Source organism: Xiphophorus hellerii, chromosome 18, assembly GCF_003331165.1.
Source record: "Xiphophorus hellerii strain 12219 chromosome 18, Xiphophorus_hellerii-4.1, whole genome shotgun sequence".
NCBI lineage: Eukaryota > Metazoa > Chordata > Actinopteri > Cyprinodontiformes > Poeciliidae > Xiphophorus > Xiphophorus hellerii.
The window spans coordinates 2,406,218-2,434,009 of NC_045689.1; the positions used below are offsets into that span (position 1 = coordinate 2,406,218).

Sequence of the window (27,792 nt, forward strand, 5' to 3'; positions counted from 1 at the left end):
GTTAGCTCCTCTTATCTGCTTCCTGTTTCTCCACAACGACTTACATCAAGCTCGGAGGAGCTGCTCACTCAGAGCTCTGCATTAAAACCCACTGGTTTGGATCATTTGGATATAGAGAAGCTTTAACATCCCTCTCAGCAGTGAAACAGGTCAGTTTGGGTTTATGCTGCTACATTTCTGTTTTCTGTCTTGTGTCCACATAAAGGGTGTTTTAAAAAAAATACATTTTCCTTTCCATCTTTTATTTTATTTTATACGGCTCGATAACTGGCTATTTTTATTCCTTAACAGTAAAACGTTTCACTGCATGAGAACATAAAGTGCCGTCTTTCCCAGGCAGCTCAGCGGATCCTTTTACTGGATCCATTTTGCAGCTACGATCGTCAAACCAACAGACTTTAAGTTTTCTGGACAGAACTGGCTTTTAATTTCATGCAACTGTCATAATTTATGTATTTAGAGAGCCTGTCGCTGCTCCGGCTTCAGTTTGGAAGTGAAATATGTCATTTAACTTTATCATGCACTGACAGGAAAAGACTGTTTTTCTGTCCTTTTCCAAAATGTTTGTTTTTTACTCCACATTTCTTCTTCAAGACACTAACTCTAGATTATTCTAGATGGTATCCCTTCAAATTTATCCATACATTAAAATATGAGCCTTTGAGATAAAGGAAACAGAAAGTGTCAGAAACTTAACACAGTTTGTTGTCCAAAGATTTAAAATGAGGACTTTCAAAAATAAAAATATATAGTTTTTGTTATTTTAAATTACTGCATTACGTTTGGGAGCTGTAATTGTTTTAGACTTGAATCAAATTTGAATTATTTTTAACTATTATATTCTTTGTTGAAAAACTATTTTAATAGTTTAATATTTCTCAGAATTGCAGGCGTGTGTACATAGCCGTGCAACATCAGCTTAACCGGCTGTTGACCTCTGAACCCTGTTTTATCTTTAATTTGACTGAAAATGTGAGGCGATCATTTACAGCTTGGTGCCTCCAGTCGGGCGTGAACGTCTTTAAAATAAAAATGTCCCTGTGAGGTCCACTTTTATTTATTCCCTCTGCATTTTAAGTTGAAATGTTGTTTTTGTTTAAGTCCTTCAGAAACTTAGGCTGGTAATTTACTTCCTGTTTGAAACTGTTTCCCATGTTCAGCTTCATTTAAAAACGTTTATTTCAGTCCATTTGTTGAGGTAGTGAAACTTATCTACTGCTTGAATTTGAATCTTTAAGTCATATTATGCAAAAACGCAGAATTATTCAGCATTTTTGGTCGTTTCCAGTGTAAGTCTTACTACACTTGAAATGAGACAAAACTAACTTACAAGTAACTTTTCAGCAACAGATTATGACATAACAAGACATTTTCCTCATAAGTAAAATAATCTACCAGTGAAAGTTTTGTCAATATTGAGGAACTTAAAACAAGTTCCCATATCTTGCTGAAAAGTTACTTATTTGAAGTGTTTTGTGTTTTGCAGTGTGGCTCACCTGGTTGGATTGTTGTTTTATTCTCTTTGGATTACACTTTGGGGTTTTTAGAGCTCTCTTCCCAGAAAGTTTTTCCTTTCCTCAGGTTTTGACTTCGTGCTCCAGTTATTTCAGAACGTTAACAATTACTCCAGAGCGGTTATTAATCCCTTACCTGCATCCTCTGCAGCGTTTTTCCTTCTTGCCACATTCCTGTGGCTGTTTTACTTTCAGCTTCCTGGTTCGTTTGAGCAGGATAACGAACATCAAGACAAATTCTTACTTCTAGCCGGAGCAAAAATTGCACTTCCTGGAAATCAGACACTAAGTTTGCAGAGAAAGAGTAAACAAGATTATTTATTTCCATAAAAGTATCCTCAGTAATGTTTTAATAAATTATTTAATAAATAAATTAGAGCTTAAAATGACGTGGAAATGGGTGGTATCTTTAGCTCTGGTAGTCCTGGGAACTGAGGAAGGTTTGCAGAATATACAAACCGCACCTATTTTTATGGACATGACCCTCAGATATTCTGTGTCTTTGTGATCTTATTTATCTGAGACCCACAACTTATAGACTATTGTTACCTCACACCTACAGTCGTATTAGATTTCCTGTGGTCATTTTGATTGAAAGTACTAAGATTTGAGCTTTTATTGAATGTTTACCGGATTATACTAGTTTGTCTAAGAGTTATTTATGCTCCGTTTATAGAAAAGTTTAGTATGCGTCGAAACATCCAACCACCGCCACCAGACTCAACATGCATGTTCTGTTTGTCATTAAAAGAACAAAGAAAAGATAAAACGGAGCATTAAAATGAGAAGAGAGAGAGAATAACAGAATAACTAGACAAGAAATAAACATAATTAAAGCTGCAAGCAGCCTCGAGCGGCCCTCGCAGCAAGCGCCGCTCCGGTCTATTGGCCACCGCGGGGGTTCCAGCCACCGCAGAAGCTCTCGCACGGTTTCCAGAGCCGCAGCCCGCTCGCCACCGCAGAAGCTGTCGCGCATTTTCCCCGCCCGTCCACCGGGCGATACGCGTGAATGCGTTCGGCAGCGCTCCCCGACAACTGTCAAAAAATCTGGTGCAGATCGGTCGATGCATCGAGGAGATACAGCCCATGTATTAACTTAGGGGGCGCAGTGGAGTCAAATTACATTTCAAACCCGTTGGGCTCTTTAGAGGTGAGCAAAGGTCATACATATCCAGTTTGGGGCCAATCGGATGATCCATGTGTGAATTAGAGCCAAACGTATGCATATGGCGAGGGACTGATATTCGCCATTTGGCCACGCCCACACGGTTCAGCCAGCAGTGAGCATTGACAGAGCTCATCATCCGAATCATCTTGATTAGGTCAAGAGAGCCATAGATGGAGCTTTCCAAGGAATAAAACGGCACTTCCTGTTCTGAGGGGGCGGGGCTTAGATGACGTCATAATATGATGACGTAGGATCGTCGGGCATCCCACCAGGATCACTCATGCCAAGTTTGATACAGCTTGGTCAAAATATGTGGAATCTAGAGGCAAACGTATACCAACGGCGTTGCCGCCATTGAAAAGTTTTGGCACTTTCCCACCAGGATCACTCAGGCCAAGTTTGGTGCAGAAGCTATCGACCGTTCACAGTAAAATATGAGACTTCCTGTTGTCAGGGGGCGTGGCCTAAGTGATGTCATTATTTGACCATTGGATATTATTGGACACCTGATGATGATCAATAACTGAAAGTTTGGTGTCTCTGTGAGTTTTTGTGTTAGAAATACAAATTTTTTATTTTTTCCTGTGTATTACAAAATCGAAGTATTTCATTTGCAGGGCAATGCTGCCCTCTGGTGTCGAATTACTGAAAACGTTTCATTATTTAAGTAATTCGACACCAGAGGGCAGCATTGCCCTGCACATGACAGGGATTCCCTTTGTAATTACATATTACACAGTCGATCACAGGGGAACTTTGAGCCCTGCTAACCCCCCTTCAACCTGCTCAAATCTCACCATTTTGATAACTTTGAATTGGACATTCCTTATGATCAGACTGACCGAGTTTGAAGCCAATCAATCAAAATCCCTAGGAGGAGTTCGATCAAATGCAAAGGCTGGAAACGTCAAAATCGGGGTCAAAATTGGAACTTCAATCCAAAATGGCCGACTTCCTGTTGGGTTTAGAGCATGGCTCCAAGAGACTTTTTTGTACGTCCTGACAAGATACACATGTGTACCAAGTTTCGTAATTCTAAGTTAAAGCATGGCTTGGGGCTGATCATTTAAAATCTTCTAGGGGGCGCTATAGAGAAATTAGGCCACGCCCACCAAATTTCGCTATGGATTCCTGTTGGCGGGTGGATAAGGATCCATCCTAGTGAGTTTGGAGCATGTCAGCCCGAAACGGTGGAATTCAGAGCCAAACGAATTTCGACGGCGTTCGCAACGCCGCCACGCCCACCTGCTTCATCGCAGCCGGTCGGTGTTGGAATCCACAACACACCAACATGTCTTCTGTCTCTGGACACAGTTTCATGTTGATTAGATCAAAGGGCTAAGATAGCGACCGTTCACAGTAAAACATTACACTTCCTGCTCTCAGGGGGCGTGGCCTACGTAAAAAAAAAATTTCACCAAAGGGTATTATAGGACACCCGATGACGATCAATCACTGAAAGTTTGGTCCCTCTATGTGTTTTTGTATAGGAAATATAAGAGGTTTTTGTTTCATGGCGAGTAGGTGAACTTTGACCCCTGGTAACCCCCCTTCAACATGCTCAAAAACTCACCATTTTGATAACTTTTAATTGGCCATGCCTTATGATCAGACTGACCGAGTTTGAAGCCGATCAATCGAAATCCCTAGGAGGAGTTTGATCAAATACGAAGGCTGTAAACGGCCAAAATAGGGTCAAAAATGGACCTTCAATCTAACATGGCCGACTTCCTGCGATACTTGCACTATGACATTACTTGTAAATTCTGAGCGTCTTAGTGAGCTCTACAACTGTACCGAATTTCAAGTTTCTACGATGAAGTAAGTGAATAGCAATGGGTCTTTTGAAAATTGCTAGGTGGCGCCGTTGAGACATTTTTTTTGCGATTTTTGCGGCGACCTTAAAATTCAAAATTTTTAAACCGCCTAGTCGCGACCGCCAAGTTTGGTGAGTTTTTGAATATGATAAAGCCCCCAAAAAGGCGCGCGAAGAGGGTGGAAGAATCGTAAGAATAAGAAGAAACAGTACAGATACAATAGGCCTTCGCAGCGCTTTGCTGCTCGGGCCTAATAAACTAGAATCAATCAAGGGCTGAACTAAAGTAAAACAGAAATCAGACTGATCAAGTAAAAGAAACTAAAAAACACAGAATAAACAAAACACATGAAGGTTTTACATGTTTTATTAATGATTGTCAACAAAATGTGGCTTTTTGACAAAATTACAAAAAACTCTTAAAGATCTGGGTTGTAAATAAAGTTTTACCATCTGCAATTCATTACTGAGAATAGAATAGAATAGAATAGAATAGAATAGAATAGAATAGAATAGAATAGAGCCGTGTCAGGCATGCAGATTCACACAAACCTAAAATAATGTGCGTCATAAGAAAAGCAATATTGTACAGTTATTAAATATAACTCCGTTTCAATGACAAGCGTGATTTAATGATTTGAAATCATCCAATCAGGACGATTTGTCACATAAACAACATGTGAACACATTAAAACTCTGAGTTATCCTAAGTATGATTGTTCATCGCAGCCTGCACTGGAAAAACTAGCTTGCTACAAAACTTGTAGTTTACAGTTAGGAATGAACACGTTTTGTATTTCTGCAACATTTCTTTCAACTCTTCCTCTTTTCATCATCTTTAGATCATCCTGAGCTCTGGTTCTTTACGCTGCCAGTTCAGGTCATTGTGTTTCTTTTCCTAAATGTTTTGGATAATTACTAAACCCAACTGTGAGTTTTTTGTCAGATTTCTCAAGAGTTTCTTTTAAGATTTCCAGAGAAATTAAACCCTAACAAGTTTCCCAGGAACTCTGAAGGAAGTAGAAAACTGTTTCTGTTTCCTACTGATTAATTCTCATCTGGTCAAAGCACATATTTGTATCTGGTTGCTCAACTAAAGCTGAGCAACCTTTAGTTGTTGAGGTTGGAGACAGAAAAGGCAGAACAATAGAAAAAGATTCTGTAACATGAACATGCGACTGTTTAGTTTAGGTGTAAAATAGAGACTTTTAAAGGGTTTTTCTACATCTCTCACTGTCTGATGCGTCAGTCTAAAGCTGTTTATCTCTTCAGCTGCTCCTCCGTTTTCTTTCTGTAGATGTTTTTTTTTCAGCCATGATCTTCCTTCTCATTTCCTTGTTTCATTATCTCAAATCTGTGTTCTCCTTTATTTCAGGGGATTGCTGCTGGAGAAACACGGCAACTTCATGAGGGGTTCAGTAGCAGAGTTAGCAGGAGAGCTAACAGGAGAGCTAGCAGGAGAGCTAACAGGAGAGCTAACAGCTGATCGCTGGTGTGAGAAATGGGAGCAGGATCATCCAAGTGGTCTCTGAACACAAATACCTCAGAAAAATGAGAACAAAACGGTGAGGTCCGATGTGTGAACCGTCTTCTTGTTGTTGGTTTTGACTTATTCACTTCCTTCCTGTGTAGCTTCTTGAAACTGCATTTAATGTGAACAGAGTTTTGTAGAACCATACAAATGTTCACAGTTGTGTTGGAAAAGCACAATTTTGCTATTGCAAAATTTATTCATTAAATATGAATTTTGTGTTTTTTGTGTGTTTTTTGCACTGTAAAACATTTGAAGGTGGTTTGAAAATGAAAATCCACCTGCTGCCTTGAAAATGCTATTTAGGTCAACAAGAAATTTGTATTGGCCTTAATTCAAAAATTAAGTTTGTGAAGTTAATTTAACAACAAGCAACAAGTTGCTAAAAATGTTTTTTTTTTAGTTCTTGTGGTTCATTAATCTTAAACTGTGAGTTTTAACTTAATGCTGCAATTTAAACCAAATAATTATTTCACAATATGCAAGAAAAACCTGCTGCCACCGAGTTGAAGAGCCACATTCTGTTATTTTTACTCAGTCATTTTACTTTAAAATAATTTCAATTCTTGTTTCAAATTGCATGAACAACATTTCTGATCTGATCACGAACTTTATTAAACATCACAATGAATTCAGCTCTAAAACATTTAGTGTGAACAAACAAAGGTCATATCAATGTAACTCACTTCCCTCTCGAGATACAAAAACACGGCGCTAAGCATTCTGGGAAATAGTTCCCACTCCTGTCTTTTTCTTCTTTCAGTTTTTTTAAGTGCTAAACTAAAAACTCTAGTTTATTCAACTCTTGGATGTTTGACGAAATTAATAAGAAGTTAACACAACTTACTGCTGTAAGTTCATCTTTCACAAACTCACATTCAAATTCAAAATCTAAAACTTGCTAAATGTATTTGAATTAAAAAGTAGAAGATAGTAGACACAACTAAATACAGCTCAACTGTTTTACAGTTTAAGTGACCAAACCTTGACTTCCTGCCGTCTTCTCCATCTTTTCCACCTGCAGTAACGTCTCTAAAGACTCATTTCATATTAAAATGTTTGAATTCCAGCTTTGATAGTCACTTCGATGCAGCTGTAAACATCCTCAAAATAATCACTGCGTTAACAGTTAGCAAATTTATTTTTGTAATTCTATTTATATGGTCGATAGAAAAGCAGCTCCTGTTTCCATTTTTGGGTTTTGCTGGTTTCATTTCATCCTCTGCGTTGAGGTTTGTCTTGGTTTTAATGTTTCTGTTCTGTGAACGTTGGTTCTGACGTTAGCGCTGGGCTTTTTTCTGTTTGGTTTTTATTTAGTTCATCTCTCTCTCCTCTTCATTTCCAAACTCCCTGCGCTGTTTTGCATCTCTCTGATTAGACTCCCCTATTTCCAACGCCACTCTCCTCGGCTCTTCAGTTTTGAAGCTCGTTGTTTTCCATTGTTCACAGCTGATGTCTTCCATCTACAACCTGCCTCCATGTCCTGCTCTCCTGTCTGCGGGTTTTTCCTAATTGAACTCTTAAACATCATTTAATGGACGTTTTTTTCCTTTCAACAGGTTCCACTGCCTCTGCAGCGACCAGTACCGCCGCGTTTATCTGTGTGTTTACAGTTAAAGTTAATCTCCCTCACGATGAAACACATGGCTGGTTACTCCTCATATCTGACGTCGCAGCAGGGTCTTATCAAAATGTAAAATCCTCACGTTTATATCCTGAACCTGTTCCTCTGAAATAAACTGGAAGTATAAAGAATGCTCCATTAAAACCAGTCCCATCAGGGCTGATTTAGTCTGGATTGACCAGGGAATGTTTTAAACAAAAAAATGGGTTATATTAAGGTTACCTAAACCACAAAGAAAAATAAATATCATTGACGTGAATGACTTAACAGGAAATATGTCGTTTAATTCTACGTTAAAAGTTATCAGATTAAAGAAAAGCCTGAAATATAGCAGGCAAAATCTAATAAGGATACCAAATTAATAAAATAACTATTTTATCTTCAGTTGTTAAAAATGTTGTATATATCAAACCTAGAAGAAATCTGACCTGACTTGAAATTGGGCTCTGTCTCTTTAAAAACTCCTGCTCTTTCTGAAACTACACTTTCAGGAGTTATTAACCCTTTAACAGCATTTTTACCAGCGTTGCTCTTAGAAGTAGCTCCTCCAGTGAGCTCAGCCGTTCCACCAGGTGTTTGCTAATTACTGCTGGCTAGTCTGAAGGAGCTGAGTGAGATTACAAAGCAAAAAGAGAAGAATCACAGGTGCAGCAAATTTAGCATGTCTCCCTAACCGTGAATTTGTAAAACATACTGAGTGCAAAATGCTAGGAGGATCATGCAAATGTATTGATGTACAAATCGCAATGTGATTTACCAAATCTGACCCAGATTGCTTCATGCTGTTCACACAGGAGATATAGATACAATGACAGAAATCATTCAAGGAATATGAAATAACAGGTTACAAATATCATCCAGCAATGCCGATTTTGATCTGCAGGATTACCAATCACAGCGAGCTGTGAATGCAGATTACATCAGCTGCATTTTCCACAAACTGTGCAAATATTACTGAAGCAAACCCGAACATGAACAGCCGCCAGAGACCAAAGAACGACCACAGATTCAAAGGAATATTAGAGATGTTGTTTGAACAAGCTGTAACATTTCTGTCCTTTGCACACAAAGCAGAAGTTTAATGTATTGCAGCAAAACTGCATCCAGTTGTTGAGTCGGCCTCTGAGAGCGGGTCAGGCCACGGATCTGAAGCTCGGTCCACAACTAGTTTATCAACAACACTGTGATTCATAGGCTACTAATTTTGTTCTCTGTTCAGAGGTGGGCATGATCACATTTACTTGAGTAACTTTTTTGAAAAAAAAAAAAAAAAAAGTACTTATTTAACTGGTTTTACTGCACTGTACCTTTTACATTTTGTTAAACTTTGAATTTAGATATAATTTTAGATTTCTGCAACATGAGCTAATGTTTATGTAAATCTGAGTGCAGTTATTCAACATTTTCTACATGGTTTCATTGCTGTTTTGTATTAATAGGTAACATGGGTATTTTATTTGAAAGGCTACATAAATGTTCATGTATTTATATTAAATGGGTATTATCAACTCTTTAAAATCAACTCTTTTATCTTTCCATAATGTTATAATGTTCTTCCCTCATCAAAAACAAACCTGGAGTGTTGCCTTCATTCTTTCATACATGTTTGAGAAATCCTTTAATCTCCATGGCAACCATTCAGCTGTGAAAAACGCCTGGGTGGGCCTAGCCCCGCCTTCATAGCGCAGCTTTTCCCCTCTCGGCTCCTTCAGACTAGCCAGCAGCAATTAGCAAACACCTGGTGGACCTGTTGAGGTCATAATAGGAGCTCCTTCTCAGTTCAAAGCTGGCAAAAACATTTTAAATGGTTAATAGGACGACTTCCTGAAAGCAGATTTTCAGAAAGAGCAGGAGCTTCTTAAAGAGACAGAAGCCCAATCTCAGTGTTAAATTACAAAGGAAATTTTTATTTAATTAATATTCTATATATGTACATATATATAAATAGCATTTTTAAGAACTGAAGTTTGCATAGCACACTTCTTTAAAATGGTACTATTTGCCTAGAAAACACATAATACTTCCCCTTTAAATTAAAAGCCAGTTTAGTGGAGGATTTGTTTGCACGGCTCACACAATATATACACAATACACACAATATACACAATACACACAATACATACAATACACACAATACACACACACACCAAGTATGTGGGAGCAGGGGCGTAACTGCATACTTTCTGAGGTGTATGCGAACATGTCATCGCCCCTGTCCTCGCGCCCCAACGACATAAACTTATACAACTCATTTTTAATTAAAGTATCAATAACAATAAATGTACATATATGTGAATAAATTGCTGCCTACAGGGCAATTAAAAAAGAATGAAACAAAAAAACAGGACAATATTTCATCATTTAATATATAAATGAGCCAAAGAGCCTCTTCTGTTATCCTGTGTCTGCAGGTCTGAGGCTTTTTGTTAGCATGTTTTCTATCATTCTTATAGCTGATTAGGAAACCTGATTCAAACTGGCAACCCACATTAATAAAATGGTGAAATAATATTGACCACACAACACTGTATTTATAAAAGATATCAACATTTTTCCTACACAATCCTAACAAATATTTTTATTGTTGAAAAAATAAACTGTTTCTCTACACAATATTTATGTATTTAGTATTAATCTATTTGTGTGATTTGTTCTTAAATTGCCATCTATATTATTTTTCAGGGGCTGCACTGCTGCACAGTGGCGCAGTTGGTAGCACTGTTGCCTTGCAGCAAGAAGGTCCTGGGTTCGATTCCCGGCCGGGTCTTTCTGCATGGAGTCTGCATGTTCTGCTGTCTTTCATGTGTGGGTTCTCTCCGGGTACTTCGGCTTCCTCCCACAGTCCAAAAACATGACTGTCAGGTTAATTGGTCTCTCTAAATTCTCCCTAGGTGTGTGTGTGTGGTTGTTTGTCCTGTATGTCTCTGTGTTGCCCTGCGACAGACTGGCGACCTGTCCAGGGTGACCCCCGCCTCTCGCCCGGAACGTAGCTGGAGATAGACACCAGCAACCCTCCCGACCCCATTCAGGAAATGATTGAGGGATGAAGAGATTGATGTCTGGTTCTTTAGGTTCTGACGGGTCTGCGGTTCCTCTCCTGATCCATTCTGTCTGATATCAAACCCACTGTGCACCCTGAATGTCGCCGACACATTTTTTTATGCCCCTTTTAAGCGTCACTGTGGTTGTTTAGCCTGTGTTTTCCCACCACCGTCTGTATTTTTGCCAGAGGTTTTGCTTTAAGGACGGCCTGGTGTTTTATCGGGTGGACATTTTAAAAAGACGCTGGTTGATAGCAGCTCACCACGGCTGCGTAGTAACTGTCTCTAGGCAACCTGACAACAGCGTCAGTCCGTGGAGGTAAAGGTTGGTCCTATTTAGGTCCCCCAACAAAAATTTAGCTGACCTTAATATTTCCCGTGTTTTGTTTTGGTCATTATTTTTACACTTATTGTTGAGATGTGTGTGATAGGTGTGTCTATCAGACATTTGTAGCAATACGGAATAAATCGCGTCCCATATTGGTTCAATACGGGGCGGAGACAACAACCACCTGTCATTGTAGCCTAGCTTAAGCTAACCTGAATATTTACAACTCTCTTGTTGCTACACTGACATTACTTACCTGCTGTCTTTCAACCACTTTGAAAAGCTTTTCTTTGTCTCTCCAACATTTTTATCCTTCCCCCTCTTCCGTTTTGTGCCCCGGAGTTTTTTTCTGCATCTTTAGCTCCCTGTTGTCGAGGCATTACTATAATTCAAATTTAAAAGAAAAAAAAACGTATCTCAGTGTAACATAGTTAAAATGGTTTTGGACAACTGACTGTTCCTCTCAGAGAGGCATTCACAAAGACAATTTGCCCCGTTTAATGTCTCTGCTGTCAGACTCGATATCCTGTGACCCAGGCATGAAACCCATCAAAGTGGACACAGCCAAACTCAAAAGGTCTGTTACTCTCCAGCCCCTAACTGAACATTTAGTTTGGGCCAAACTGCCTACATCTGATGTTTCTTCAGTTGGATGTTCAGTCATCATTGAACCAACTCAGTCCAAGTGCAGACCCAGAAAATCCTAGTGGGGAGAGTTGTGGCGTCATTGTATGGTGACGGGTGTGTTCCTGTCAAGACTGTAAATCCAACTGAAAAACTTCTCACTCTGAGAAGGAATTCAAAAGTAGATGTGTCCACTTGTGTTTCTGTACATGACTTCGCCAAGCCTGAGCTCATCCAATCCAACACACAGTACACCAAAGACCCTGTAAAGACACCAGTATCTGACAAGGAGATGTCTCATATTCTGAGTGACATTGGACTCCAGGACTTGGACCTCTCATCCTGTGAAGTCTTGAGTGGAAAAATAAGTTATTGCAAATCATTCAGCAGTATGAATACATCTTTTCTCGGCATAAAATGGACTGTGGGGATGCTACAGATTTTGTGCACAGAATACGACTTGTGGATGACAAACCCTTTAGACTACCATACAGGTGCGTTCCGCCCTGCCATTATGAAAAACTGCGCACTGCTCTGAGTGAAATGGAGGAGTTAGGAATTATTCGTAAATCACAAAGCGAATACTCCTCTCCTCTGGTTCTGGTTGTTAAGCCTAATGGAGATCTCCGCATCTGCAATGATTTCAGATGGCTGAATGCGCAAACCGTTAAAGATGCGCATCCATTGCCTCATCAAACAGATGCCCTGGCTGCACTTGGTATTCTTTTCCACCATGGACCTGACTTCAGGGTTCTATAATGTGAGGCTACACGAGGATGATAAAAGGTTTACTGCCTTTTCATCTCCATTTGACCTGCACGAGTACAATAGGATGCCTCAAGGCTTGACCAATAGCCCTGCAACTTTCATGTGGATGATGATGTCTATTTTTGGGGACCAAAATTTCACTAGTTTGCTATGTTATTTGGATGACCTGATGGTCTTTGCCTCATCTGAACAGGTTGCGCTTGATCGGCTCCAGATGGTTTTCTCTCGTCTGGCTGCAAATAACTTAAAACTGTCTCCAAAAAAGTGTCACTTCCTTCGTAGGTCAGTGAAATTTTTGGGTCATGTGATAAGTGAGGACAGTGTAAGCACTGATCCTAGTAAAGTTGAGGCTATCAGTGAGGTACAGGAAACTGATCTCATGGAGCCTGATGGAGAGACACCATGTGTCAGGAAAATTAGATCCTTTCTTGGGATGGTCCTTTATTATCATCACTTTATTGGGAAGTGCTCTGTCAAAGCCAAACCACTCTTTAGCCTTGTAGCTGAGCCTGGAGCGACAAACAAAAAAGGGCGAGGCAACAAACCCAAATTCAGAAAGGGTCAGGTTAAACTGTCCCCATCTGACTGGACTGATGAGTGCAAGGAAGCATTTAAAACTTTGAAAAATAATTTGATAAGTAGTGTTACCTTGGCTCATCCGGATTTTAATGCGCCATCCATCCTTGCGGTTGATGCCTCTTTTGATGGCATTGGAGCTGTTTGTCACAGCTTCCTCCTGATGGAGGGGTGGCTAGACCAGTGGCTGTTGCCAGTAGGACTCTCTCACGCTCACAGCTAAACTATCCAGCACATCGCTTGGAATTTCTTGCTCTTAAATGGGCAATATGTAACAAGTTTAGCCACTGGCTAAAAGGATGTCATTTCACAGTCTGGACAGACAACAACCCATTAACATACATACTAACCAAGTCAAGGTTAGATGCGTGTGAACAACGGTGGGTTTCCAGGCTCGCTGCCTATAGTTTCATTCTGAACTATGTTCCTGGTAGCAAAAATGTTGTCGCTGATGCCTTGAGTAGAGAACCATTTGTTCAGTCATGCATGAGCCATCGCATTGTAACTGAACCATATACCGCACTACTTAACCAGGTGAACGGAATGATGGACAAAACGGTCCAAGATGCATTTCGTTGTACGAACAACTGTCAGCTGGTTGTTGAGTGCACAGATGACATTGCCGAGGTTCCCTCACCGACTCCCCAGACATTAACGTCACAAGATGTGTCAGCTGTTCTTGAGGCACATGAGTCTGGAGGTTTCAGTCAGATGAGAGCCACTGATCCAGCTGTCTTGCAACTCAGTGACATTGATCAATCTGCCTTGATGCCAAAGAGTGAACTTGCTAATTTACAAGTTCACTCTTGTAAATTATCTGGTGTGTTGGGCAGACTTTTCTATTATATGCGGCGTCACAGGAGACCCACCAGACGTGAACGAGCAAGTGAGTCACCTGGTGTTTTAAACCTGCTGAGACATTGGCCTAAGCTTGTCATTAAAGATGGTCTGATGTACAGAGTTAAGAAAGACAAACAAATGAACATGACAACTCAACAGTTTATTGTCCCTGACTCTTTAAAAGCCAAAGTCCTCCAAGGGGTGCATAATTCAGCTGGTCATCAGGGCCACACCTCTGAGTCAATAGAACTGGTCTGTATTGACTTTTGGACCGCTGAGCTCTCAGATAAGCGCTGTGTGGATGTCCTAGTTGTAACAGACCACTTTTCCAAGATGGCACATGCGTTTCCATGCAAAAATCAGTCAGCCAAACAAGTTGCTCGTTGTCTGTGGGATGACTTCTTTTGCATATATGGCTTTCCTAAACGCATTCATTCAGATCAAGGAGCAAATTTCGAAAGTCTTCTCATCAAAGAATTGCTGGACATGGCTGGCATACAAAAATCTCACACCACACCGTACCACCCGATGGGGAATGGCATTGTTGAACATTACAACAGAACCTGCACAGCGACCTTAGTCTAAGAAAAGCACAACACATCACAAAGGACACTTCTCACCCCGGACATTCTCTGTTCACCCCGCTGCCTTCAGGCAGAAGATACAGAGCAATCAGAACAAGAGCCAACCGTCTCAGAGACAGTTTCTACCCGATAGCAATAACAAAACTAAATGCAATCAAAAACAACCATTAATCATCTTAAATTATGTATGTGAGAATGTGGCTGTTGTTATTTATTGGTTTTTGTTTTTTTTTGTTTATTTATTTTTTGCCAGTTGTTTGTTGATTCTTGCGTTGTGTGTGAATTGTGAGACAGTTATTTTTTGTTTTTGGGCATGTGCACCGACTGATGGCACCTTTTGAATTTCGTTGTTCTTGTGACAATGACAATAAAGATTTATCTTATCTTATCTTATCTTATCTTAGGTAACATGATACGAGCACTTCCTCCCCAGTCCAAGGCAAGATGGTCTCAGATGCTCCGAAACGCTGACTCCTATGTGCTCTTTTTATTGCACTTTTATTTTAGTGCTGTGTGTTTGATACAACCCCATTTTAGCAGAATTTACGGGGGGTGTATGTAACGCAGTTAAAATGGTTCAGGTTAAATCCTGCTAAAATGCACCATCTGCTGGTAAAACGGTGTATTGCATTCACCCTAGAAAGAGCGGGGTATTATGGGTAATCCTCAGAGCCGTTAGGATCACTGACGAGGTGACGTGTTTCTGCTATGCGATAAAGAAATATTATTTATTCATTTTATAAAATATGGTTATGGTTTTCGTTTTTGCATATTATTGAAATATGTTTATTCCAGGTTACTCTAGTTTTGCTATTATATCGTTTTTGTTGCGTTTTAGAAACGTTTAGTCCGTGAGAAAGTGTGGCGGGAATTTCCCACCCGGTGACATTATGGCTCCTCCTTTCAGGAGCCTTTTTATGCCAGACTGACTTTACCTCGACCTTACCAGAGGGGCCGCAATGCAACGTGTCTGTATCTGACATACACTAAAGATTTTATTTTAGCAGAAAAGGCTTTGGACTAAACTGTTACTCTGTTAGCCACGTTAGCACCAAGTACAGCTAGTCAATCAACCATCGCTGTGTTCAGGGAAGCGCTGATTAATAATCGAGAAATAAATATCAAGCCTGGAAACTTGATATCGTAACGAACTGAATGTTATGTTTTTAACGTCTTTGCTCATCTTGCGGGGCGCAGGCGGTTGCCACGGTAACAGGTGTGCTTAAACTACAGAGAGAGAGAGAGAGTAAAAAGGTAGGAGTGGTTTTGAGTTGATCACCTGTTCAGGTTATTTTACCTTTGTTTACCTTTGCTGTGGCTCATTACAGCCGCTGTAGTTTCTAAACGTTGGACTAATTACCTCGTTCGTTTGTGAGTTTACGTCATTCACAACAAACATCAAATAGAACAAATATATTTCATAAAATTTTAACAAACAAATGGCTTCTACCGCGATAATTATGTGAAATTAAATTAATGATATTCCAACTTCAGAAGATTTGCCTTTACCTTTACAGAGCTCTTTGGTTCCTCCTATCAGTCTGTAGCTTCTCATATTGAGGTCAAAGTTCAGATCTACCATAACTGACTGACACCTGCTGGCCTCAGGTTTGCAACCAGCTTGTGACTGAGAAACCAGTAACCTCCTCCCAGATGATGACATGAACTTGTTAGTTCCTCTGTCCATTTAGTAGCTGATATATTGTGAAAATCCGGTAGAAATGATGCACTAATCCAGTCATGTTTACATAGAAACAACGAGGCTTTGTTTGTGAGACTTGCGGTCACGTGGGTCGGTTGTGGACGGAGCTTGGTAAGGTCCATTGTGTGAAATGCAGATGGAGAATTAAAGGAAAACGACTGATGCCAGCTTGAGCTCCTTGTCATTTATTGCCACACCAACAGAAGCCACCAGATCCTCATGGGAGGGAGACGCCTAATCAGTGCTGTTCCTCTGTTATTGATCATTTCATACACAAACAGCTGTTAAGTACATAAAATGCTGATAGAAAAAAAATTCCCCACATCGTTTTTGCGCCCCCTCTAGAGCAGCGCCCCTATGCGTTGCATACACTGCACAGCCACTTTTTACGCCACTGTGTGGGAGCCTGTGCTGCTACTCAAGGTGGTTTTACATCAATGAATGCTGATTAATGAATACTGTGGTGTATTTATTTTTCCCATGACGGCGCTGAGAGTCACAGAAACAGTTTTTATTTCCTTTCCTGTAGATTCCTTGAGTCATTTCCCCTTAAATATCTTCGTTTTTCAGCATCACTATGCATATCTTCTCTGCTTTGACCAAAACTCGTGCATATTACTGCAGAAGTTAAAGTGATCACAAGCAGAAATTATTTATTTAAAAATGTTTAAATATAAAATGATGAGCCCAGAGTCACTTCCTCAGACTTTACGTTTTCTCAGCACAGCTCTCCCCAGGCGACGGGCTGCACTGTTGCACCTTGAGCTGAGATAATTTAGTACTTTCTTTTCCCTACGTTGGTTTCCTGAAGGCACTGAAGAAGAACGGACTGAATATCTCAGCAATGGGTTTCCAGCAACCTTGCCTGCGGAAGCGAAAACAGCTGGTGAACTTCATCCTCCTGTGTGTTGCCGCGTTCATAATGTTCAAGATGGCGGAAAGGTGAGTGGTGTCACGTCGCTGATCCGACCTGACCAAACATCTCTACTTTGGTGTCATTTTTCCAGAGGTTTACTAATGACATGTGCAAAAGTCAACACTCAACTCCTCACAGCGCCTCCTTCTGACAGAGTGAAAGAAATGACCAGCTTACCTTATTAGCTCTGAAAACGTTGCTTAAAATGACTTCACTCAGACTTATCTTCCTTTTGATTTGCCATTTGGGGACAGATATTTAAAGGAGGCGAACCAGAACCTCAACCCAACTGGAAAACTGGGCAGCACAGTAACACAACTCCGGCGCTGGATACAGAGTATTACACATAAAGGTAACTTACTCACTTCTCTGTCATCCTTTTGTCAACAGTTTACAGAATAATTGTTTTTTTTTCCTTGTGCAGCTCCAACAAAAGTTGCAACCTCATTTATTGCAGTCAAGACGACAAAGACGCTGCTGGTATCAGCTTATCTAGAACACCGCACAAACCCACGGCAGGCGAGTAACGGCTTTTATCATTCCCTGTGTTCATTAAGGAATATTCCTTTCAGTCCGCCTTAAATCACTGTCCAGTCCACCTTAAATCACTGTTAACTTTCAAGAAATGGCTTCCTAAGTCACAATCCTTTCTGTATTTCCTTTCTGCAGTGGAAAGGAAACGTTTTTTTAGATGCTTTAGTTAAAAGGTTCAAGAAAAGCTTAACAACACAAACTTATTTCAAATTACAATATTTTGAATCAATGAATCCAGTTTATTTATATGCCACATTTCATCAACAAGGCACTTCCAGGTGTTTTACATAACAAAAGCACAAAAATAAAGTCATAAAAACACCTTAAATATGGCGGAAAATATGTTCATTACAATGAAACATTTGGAAAGTTTCAAAAGCGAATGTAACCGATGGGTTTGGCCTTGATTTAAAGGAACTCTGTTTTGGCTGTTTTGCAGTTTTCTGAAAGTTTCTCCAAATCTGAGATCTCCATGTTTGGTTCTGGTTCTGGATATAGAGCAGAACCAGAACCAGAAGGACTGAGAGGCTGTGGGGACTCAGGAAGTTGGAGGGAAGATGAGCAAAAAAAGGAAAAATAAAAAAATTATTGAATCCCATAAAGATTTTTAATCTGAAATTTTTCATCATGTTTTTTTATATAAAGTTTAAGTTAAAATAATTTATTTAAATGTTATTTCTGCTGATAATTTGCTTTGCTCCTCAAGCTAGCGTAGCAATCAAAACACTGAAAAGTTTCTGACAAGAAAAATAAATAAACAAAAGCAAAGCAAATAAAATAGAATTTAATGTGATTAAAATAAAATATTACATATTTTCTTACAATCAAAAGTGTAGATTGTGATTAAAAAATGTATTAACCAGTAATAAAGTCATAATATATTATCTGATAGTCAAATTTTCCGCTATAGAACTCATGTCCGCCTAAAATCAGAAGGTATCAGGTTAGCATTTATGCTAAATAAGTGTAATAATTATTGCATATGAATTAAAAACCACCGTAACTCTTCGCTGTCTCTGCTCAGGTTCGGGTTATCGCAGTGGTGCTGCGTGAAGAGACGGTCGCCTACCGCTGCGTCTTGCTCTGCCGCAACAACCAGACCCACGTCTCAGACGGCGACCTGCAGATCCACAACGACCACTTCGGCTTCCGCTACGGCACCGCCGACATCCTGTGTGTCATACCGTCATCATGCGACACGCCGTCGCACGTCGCCGTGGCCTCCGCGGCATTTAAAGGTACAGGACAGATTTGAGCCATGCTGGCGGGAAGAGCAGCCGAAACATTCTCCAGTAAGATTAGCGATATTTCGACACATTTTCACTCCATCAAACATGGAGCCAACATTTAGTTTTATACTTGCTAATAGCAAAACTAAACAAGAATCAAACATGGAGACAGAGAAACTCCTGCTGGTTTATAAACTATACAGTACTTATTCTTATTAATACTAATTGATAACAAACTTTAGATCTAGAGAAACTCATATTAGTCTAAACTGTGTAGTATGTTTGTCTTTTTGTTGTTGTTACCCTTTTGGTTTTGTTGTATTGTTTGTATTTCCTTCTAATTCATGCAAAGCCCTAAAGCCCGGTTTAAGATTTTCAAAATAAAACATCTGGAAGTAGTTCATTATTTCTTGCGCGGCCCGGTACCAATTGGTCCGCGGCCCGGTGGTTGGGGACCTCTGATGTAAAGCACTTTGAACTGCCTTGTTCCTGAAAATGATCTTCCTTTAAAAAGTAGCAGTCCAAGAAATCACTCAAGAAAAAAAAAAATTTGGTAAAAAGGCAACTGAATTATTGAGTAAGTCAATAAGTCCTTAGTGTTGATTGAAAAATAGTAAAAAAAATACTCATAAAAGTACTTTTTTTTAAGTTACTGAAGTAAATGTAACTGAGTAAATGTAACTAGTTACTACCCGACTCTGTTGAGGTTGAAGTGTTGTAGCAACAAGACGAGTAGGAAGTTGCCTTGGCTGGCAACACAGGAGAGTACAGGAGAATTTATGAAATAGTGATTTATTAAACATATCAGATTGTTTAATTTCCCTTTGGGATCAACAAAGTAATTCTGAATTTGAGTTTGAATCTATGAAACAAGCAGCTTCTTATTTTATGTTCTTGCTCAAATTATTCAAATATTTTATTGAACTTGATAAATAAAAATATCCTCAGTTTTCACACAGTGGCAAGTTAAAAGGATCCAAAATGAGGTAAAAATGAAATAAGAATTAGAGACAGTACAAGTGGGGCAAATTTACAACATGAGAAAATAATATTAAATATTGTTTACTCAGATTAAAAGGAAATGTTAAGTTGTTCAGAATGTATATTTGCAAACACCAGCAGGATATTTTTTATCCTGGTTGTAACTGGGAGGAAGGATCTGTGATTACGCACCTTTGTGCATCCAGCATGCAGCAGTTTTGTCACTGAAGGAGCTCCATACATCTGCAACATGCACGGGGTGGGAGTTTAAAAATATAATATCTCAAAATGTACACCTGTTGTTTTCTCTCAGAGGAATATCGGCATGAATTTTTGGAGGTGAAGAACGAAAACAAAAAGACGGAATCCTTTAATCACACCTTCACCGTCTGTCTGTCCACCATGTTCGATTTCAACAATGTGCTGCAGGTAAGTCTGGTTACCTGCTTGTTAGCATGATTCACCGTTTACAGATCAGTAAACAACACAGACCATCTAAATAAGGCGCACTGAAACTGGACTGCTTCTTCGGAGTGCTAAAGTTTGCACAACGAATTCAGCAGCCTTTAAGTTCCACCAGGTGTTTGCTAACTGCTGCTAGTCTGGAGGAGCTGTGTGAGGGAAAACACAGGGGAGAAGGGCTTTTATTCTTAAAGCTACAGAGTGTGAAAAACAAAAGTTATGTACATATTTGTTAAAACTGTCACCATGTTGTGATAGTTCAATATGAGAACAATAATCTGTGAAAAGACCGATTTCCCTGAGCTGCTGTTGCTGTCTGAAGAAATGCATCAAAAACAACCAATCAGAGCCAGGAGGAGGGGCTTAGCGCTGTCAATCATCCTCGTGTACACGCTGCTAAATGGGCTAATGGTGGAGAAACTACTTACTGTTATATGAAGATTGTTTATCCGCTGTTATCGGTGGCCATGCTAACTAGCCTAGCATTTCACACCATGCCCACATGGAGAGGTGATTGACAGCGCTAAGACCCGCCTCTTGGCTGTGATTGGTTGTTTCTAGTTGTCACTGGGAGGAAGCAGAGGAGCTTGAATTTATTCACAGATTATCTGCCTCAAACCAAACTTTAACAACATGGTTTCAACAAACATGTAGAGAAATATTTTTTTAATAAAAGTTACATCCTGCAGCTTTAAAATACTGATAGTTATTTAAATATGACTCGTGTGTTAATGTTTATTTGTTTTGCAGTTTGTGCAGAGTTTAGAAATGTTTCGGCTTCTGGGAGTGAGCAAAGTGTTTGTCTACAAAACCAGCTGCAGCGCTAAAACCCAACGCGTCCTGAACTACTACACCAGAAAAGGTAAAGTAGAGCAGAACCATGATGCTTTTTCAGTTTGTTCAATCCAAGAAGTTCTGTGCAAATTTCACACCGAAAGGTCAAAGCAGCCAAATCTGGCTTTCCTTTTGACTGACTTCCTTCCTGCCCCTTTTGTTTATTGATGGTCAGACAGGAAACTGCTCAGGATGACAACAGTTTCACCTTTTAAACCGTTTTTTAACAGGAAGCAGCTGCTGTAAGGAGGCTGTTTCATTTTCTAATGGAGACAAAAACAAACCTTCATTTGACTGGAGATTTTCACTCAGAGATGATTTTTTTCCCGTCCTGGGCTGAAACGCTGATTTTATTTTATGACCATGTCGCCTCTACAATTTGTGCACATTTATTGACTTGTTGCAGCAGCTTATCTATCACACATAAAACTCATTTTTTATCTCTTAAGTGGGTCAGAAGTGATAAAACTCAGCCGACTCAGCGCATATAGAAAGTACTCAGCCCCTTAGATAAAGATTTTTAAAGTTATTCCACAATTTATCAATTGCTTTTAGGTCTGGACTTTGACTAGGCTTTTCTACTCCTTGAATCTGCTTTGATCTAAACTGGCCGTCGTATCTCTGGACGGAGGTTTATGGTTTTCTTCCACGATATTCCTGCATTTCTCTCCATCCATCGTCTCTTTTCAGTCAATCTTGGAGCAAACAGGATTTATTGAATTTTATTTATGTGGTTCTGCAGCAGTTGCAACATGAACATGCAAAGCCGCCAAACAGTTGCAGGTCAGGTTAGCGGTTGGGCTAATGTGACATATTTTTGTTGGATGTGTCAGGGTGTAATCCTCACTCTGGAAACCGTTTAAAAACAAATCTGTTTCCGTATTAAATATGTTCAATCTTCAACCTAGCTAAATGTTTAGTCGGCAATCTAACTAAACATTGTAGCTCTTTGGTTTAGCCACAAATATTGTAGCTAAAGATTTAGCTTCAACCTAAACCTTTAGCTTTAACGTAAACATTTTGGCTTGAGCTAAATGTTTAGTTAGCAACCCAACTAAACATTGTAGCTCTTTGATTTAACTACAAAGATTGTAGCTAAAGACTTATCCATACATCCATCCATCTTCTTCCGCTTATCCGAGGTCGGGTCGCGGGGGTAGCAGCTTCAGAAGGGAGGCCGAGACTTCCCTCTCCCCGGCCACTTCTTCTAGCTCTTCCAGGGGAATCCCGAGGCGTTCCCAGGCCAGCCGAGAGACATAGTCCCTCTAGCGTGTCCTGGGTCTTCCCCGGGGCCTCCTCCCGGTGGGACGTGCCCGGAACACCTCACCATGGAGGCGTCCAGGAGGCATCCTGACCAGATGCCCGAGCCACCTCAACTGGCTCCTCTCGATGTGAAGGAGCAGCGGCTCTACTCTGAGTCCCTCCCAGATGACTGAGCTTCTCACCCTATCTCTAAGGGAGAGCCCAGCCACCCTACGGAGAAAACCCATTTCGGCCGCTTGTATCCGCGATCTTGTTCTTTCGGTCATGACCCAAAGCTCATGACCATAGATGAGGGTGGGAACGTAGATCGACCGGTAAATCGAGAGCTTCGCTTTTTGGCTCAGCTCTCTCTTCACCACGACGGACCGGTGCAGCGCCCGCTTGACGGCAGACGCTGCGCCAATCCGCCTGTCGATCTCCCGCTCCCTTCTTCCCCAATTCGTGAACAAGATCCCGAGATACTTGAACTCCTCCACTTGGGGCAGGACACCCCCCCTGACCTGGAGAAGGCACTCTACCCTTTTCCGGCTCAAGACCATGGCCTCGGATTTGGAGGCACTGATCCTCATCCCGGCCGCTTCACACTCGGCTGCGAACCGCTCCAGCGAGAGCTGCAGATCATGACCTGATGAGGCCAGTAGGACCACATCGTCTGCAAAAAGCAGAGACAAGATCCTAAGGCCACCAAATCGGATCCCCTCAACACCTTGGCTGCGCCTAGAAATTCTGTCCATAAAAGTAATGAACAGAATCGGTGACAAAGGGCAGCCCTGGCGGAGTCCAACTCTCACCGGAAACGAGCCCGACTTACTGCCGGCAATGCGGACCAGACTCTGACACCGGTCATACAGGGACCTGACAGCCCGGGCCCGGTACCCCATACTCCCCCACAGGGCTCCCCGAGGGACACGGTCAAACGCCTTCTCCAAGTCCACAAAACACATGTAGACTGGTTGGGCGAACTCCCAGAACCCTCCAGGACCCTGCCGAGGGTGTAGAGCTGGTCCAGTCTTCCACGACCAGGACGAAAACCACACTGCTCTTCCTGAATCCGAGGTTCGACTATCCGACGGACCTTCCTCTCCAGGACCCCTGAATAGACCTTGCCAGGGAGGCTTAAGAGTGTGACCCCTCTATAATTAGAGCACACCCTCCAGTCCCCCTTTTTGAACAGGGGGACCACCACCCCAGTCTGCCAATCCAGGGGAACTGCCCCAGATGTCCATGCAATATTGCAGAGTCGCGTCAGCCAACACAACCCTACAACATCCAGAGCCTTAAGGAACTCTGGGCGGATCTCATTCACCCCCGGGGCCTTGCCACCGAGGAGCTTCTCAACCACCTCGGCGACCTCGTCCCCAGAGATTGGAGAGCCCGACCCAGAGTCCCCAGGCTCAGCTTCTTCAATAGAAGGCATGTTGGTGGGATTGAGGAGGTCTTCGAAGTACTCTGCCCACCGGCCCACCGAGTAGAGGTCAGCAGCACACCATCCCCACTATAAACAGTGTTGGTGCCGTACTGCTTCCCCCCCCTGAGACGCCGGATGGTGGACCAGAATCGCTTCGAAGCCGTATGGAAGTCTTTCTCCATGGCCTCTCCAAACTCCTCCCACGCCCGAGTTTTTGCCTCAGCAACCGCCCGAGCCGCATGCCGCTTCGCCCGCCGGTACCCATCAGCTGCTTCCGGAGTCCCACAGGCCAAAAAGGCCCGGTAGGACTCTTTCTTCAGCCTGACGGCATCCCTCACCAAAGGTGTCCACCAACGGGTTCGAGGGTTGCCGCCGCGACAGGCACCGACAACCTTGCGGCCACAGCTCTGATCGGCCGCCTCGACAATGGAGGCACGGAGCACGGTCCACTCCGACTCCATGTCCCCCACCTCCCCCGGGACGTGTTCGAAGTTTTGCCGGAGATGGGAGTTAAAGCTCCGTCTCACAGGGGATTCCGCCAGACGTTCCCAGCAGACCCTCACAATACGTTTGGGCCTGCCAGGTCTGACCGGCTTCCTCCCCCACCACCGGAGCCAACTCACCACCAGGTAGTGGTCAGTGGACAGCTCCGCACCTCTCTTCACCCGAGTGTCCAAGACATGTGGCCTGAGATCCGATGAAACAATGACAAAGTCGATCATCGAACTGCGGCCTAGGGTGTCCTGGTGCCAAGTGCACATATGAACACCCTTATGCCTGAACATGGTGTTCGATATGGACAATCCATGACAAGCACAGAAGTCCAACAACAGAACACCTTTCGAGTTCAGATCGGGGGGGCCGTTCCTCCCAACCACGCCCCTCCAGGTCTCACTGTCATTGTCCACGTGAGCGTTGAAGTCCCCCAGCAGAACAAGGGAGTCCCCAGGAGGAGCACTCTCCAGTACCCCCTCTAAGGACTCCAAAAAGGGTGTGTAATCTGAACTGTCGTTCGGCCCGTAAGCACAAACTACAGTCAGGACCCGTCCCCCCACCCGTAGGCGGAGGGAGGCTACCCTCTCGTTCACCGGAGTAAACCCCAACGTACAACGTAAAGACTTATCTTCAACCTAAATATGTAGTTAGCAAGCTAAGGATCTAAATCTCTACCTCTAAACTAAATATTTCATTTGAAGCTACAAAATTAGCTTCAAACTAAATGTTTGAAGATAATAGTTAACAGGCTAAATATTGAGCTAACAAGCTAAATTTTTAGCTTCAACCTAAATATGCATCCAGGCAGAGTAAAGATGTCTGCCTTTAGATCATCGTCCTCATCCTCCTCAGGTATCATAGAGGTGATTCCTTGGTCCATGTCCGGCTTCCTGAATGTCTCTCGCGGATGGCTGCCCTCACACGGCCCCGGTGACCTCCACTACTTTGGGCAGATCGCCGCGCTCAACGACTGCCTCTACCGGAACATGTACCGGTCCAAATACGTGGCTCTGCACGACGTGGACGAACTCATCCTGCCCCAGACGGTCAAAACGTACGAAAAACGCTCACATAGCTTCAGTGACGACAGAAACGATTCGTCCAGCAGTGAAAGTTTATTCAGATGAGAACAAGCTTTTATTTTGATAGTCCACTTTCACTTATCGCCAAACAAATTTGTATTTTAGCCAAATATTTAGCTAGCAACATTTTTAGTCAGCAAGTTAAATATTTAGAAATGTTTAGTTTGGAAACAAACTAAACATTTCAAACTAAACTAAGTATGGAGCTAAATATGTAGCTTGTGCATTAAATGTTTAGTTTTTAACTCTGATAATGATAAATGTGTTTTACAGTGTAACTTTATAAATGGAACCCCGTAAATATTTAGCTTCAAAATTAAATATTTGGCTGTAATACTTAAGTCTAAGCTAGTTTTTTTTTAGTTTACAAACCAAATGTTTAGTTAACAGACTAAATGTTTTGATGTAAACTTTATATTTAGTTTGCAGCAAAAGTCAGTTGGGAGCTAACTAGTTAGCTTTGAAGCTAAATATTTAGCTTGCTAGTTAAATATTTCATTTTTAAACTATGACCTGTTTATAAATGATGGTGAAAATATGACTATAAAAAATTAACCCCATTTTTTTTTCTTTTATGTCAAACTAAATTACCCAAAGTGTTGCAAATTATTTTTGACTGTGTAACTTTACAACCCACACCAAACAAAATAAGCACAAGTGAGGTTTTAATTTCCAAATAACAAAAAAATGAAACATGAAAGTCATCAGATCGTTTTAAAAAGTGTTTCACTTTCCTTCCTCCAGCTGGACGGAGCTGCTGCCTCTGCTGGAAAGTAAGTACAATCGAGACAAATGCTACATGTTTGAAAACAACGTGTTCCCCAACAACATGACGCTGCCACGGAGCGAGACCGACCCGGCCCGCTGGCGGGGCGTCCCGGGCGTGGACGTCCTGGCCCACCTCCACCAGGAGCCCGTCACCAAAGAACACGTTTACGAAAAGTTCAAGATCATCGTCAACCCTCGACTCGTCATCTCCGTCTCTGTTCACGGCGTGCTCAAGTCCCACAGCCTGAACGGCTGCGTCTGGGTGGACCGGAACATCGCGCGGATGTACCACACCAGGTAGAGCGCCACTTCCTGTTCCTTCATGATGATCAATCACCTGATCGCTTCATCGCAAAAACGTCAGCTAAAATATAAAATATAAGAAACAACATATGGAAGTTAAAGACATTGTGTAACATAACATAACAAGTTATCAAGGCTAGCCGAATTACAAAACCTGAAGCCGAGAAAACATTTTAGCTGAAATAAATTAAAAGAGTCATTAATGGGGAAACTTTTATGAAACCAAATAAAACATACTGAAGTTACAGATATAATAATATCCTTATTTTTCATCCTTTCAAACTGAAAATGGCGACAGCAAAAGTTTTGAGAAATCGTCAGACAGTTGGTTGTTCAACAAAAATTAAATACATTTTTTGGAAATGTGTCAAGTTTGGAAATTGTCTGAGTTTCAAAAGTAAACATTTTAAACAATTTAAAAAGTAAACATTTTAAAATATTTCGAGCTCAGAAGTTTCTTGGCAGAAATTTACACCTTCTTTTTATTTTTTAATATACAACGGTGCCAATGCATTGTTGTAGTTTTTTGTATTTTTTTTCATCAAGAAAGAAAAAGCCACAAATTATGTTGATCATGCAACATAATTTAGAAGCAAACAAGAAAAAGGAAACTGATTTTTATAGGGATTAAAAGCAAGCAAACCTTGAAATTATGTGGAAACAAATATAAACATCCATTTATTCCTAGTTGAATAAAGTTTTTCTCTCTGTTTCTTTTCAGAGCTCAGATGCAGATCAGTCTGACTTCAGAGCAGCTGGTTTATGACGGCAGACTGCTGAACTACAGCGAAACGCTCATCAAGGCCGTTAACGTGACGCTCAGCGAGAGCGGGATTCTCTGACGGCTCGACTCAACCCACCGCTTCAACTATCAGACTTTTCATTTTACCTGAATGGAAAAACTCAAGATTCCCATCCGTCAAGAAGACATTGACCAGAAACAGGAGAATTAAAAATGTGCTCAGTGAAAGTACTTAACTCCACACATCTTTGAAAATGTATAAATGGGAAAGAAATTAAGGAAAAATACGGTTTTAAGTACATGGTGTGGTGAAGATTTGAAAGTTTACTGGAACACAAAACTAAACGATTGTCGTCAGTCTGAGAAAAACCAGAAGGATTCAGTGAGGCAAGAAAACCAGAAAAGACTCTTTACTCTTTCATCTGGCAGCTGAATGAATGAATGAATGAATGAGGAGCAACTCTCCTCAAGGCAACTTGTAACTGTCATGTTGCTGCAACACTTCAACCTCAACCAAGCTGTTTGCCAAATTGGATAATAACTAGTAACATTCACCATTAAACAGTTCAATGAATACGAAACATGGTAAGATGTTATATTTATCATTAAACACTTTCATCAGGGGAGAACGAACACAGCCCCCACTACCAGAACCTGTG

General features: G+C 41.3%; 1 protein-coding gene across 3 annotated transcripts; it reads left to right on the forward strand.

Moving 5' to 3' along the window:
- On the forward strand, window positions 1–27,714 carry LOC116707494 (beta-1,4-galactosyltransferase galt-1-like). 3 transcript variants are annotated; one of them, XM_032544862.1, is made up of 10 exons: window positions 1–149; window positions 16,928–17,058; window positions 17,287–17,384; window positions 17,457–17,551; window positions 18,591–18,804; window positions 20,090–20,205; window positions 20,989–21,100; window positions 25,091–25,292; window positions 26,065–26,385; window positions 27,113–27,714. In XM_032544862.1, the coding sequence occupies exons 2-10, from the start codon at window positions 16,961–16,963 to the stop codon at window positions 27,231–27,233; spliced, it is 1,377 nt and encodes a 458-aa protein (XP_032400753.1). In that variant the 5' UTR covers window positions 1–149; window positions 16,928–16,960; the 3' UTR covers window positions 27,234–27,714. The 3 variants fall into 3 exon arrangements, with proteins under 3 accessions (XP_032400753.1, XP_032400751.1, XP_032400754.1); XM_032544860.1 differs by lacking the exon at window positions 1–149 and adding an exon at window positions 5,956–6,063; XM_032544863.1 differs by lacking the exon at window positions 1–149 and adding an exon at window positions 5,956–6,063 and having other exon boundaries at window positions 17,490–17,551.
- The last annotated feature ends 78 nt before the right edge of the window (window positions 27,715–27,792 follow it).

Bases quoted from the DNA above. Each gene is read 5' to 3' on its own strand.
- LOC116707494 (XM_032544862.1), top strand. From the start codon at position 16,961: ATGGGTTTCCAGCAACCTTGCCTGCGGAAGCGAAAACAGCTGGTGAAC. The intron at 21,101-25,090 runs GTAAAGTAGAGC...CATCCTCCTCAG, and splicing joins GAACTACTACACCAGAAAAG to GTATCATAGAGGTGATTCCT. The intron at 26,386-27,112 runs GTAGAGCGCCAC...GTTTCTTTTCAG, and splicing joins GCGCGGATGTACCACACCAG to AGCTCAGATGCAGATCAGTC.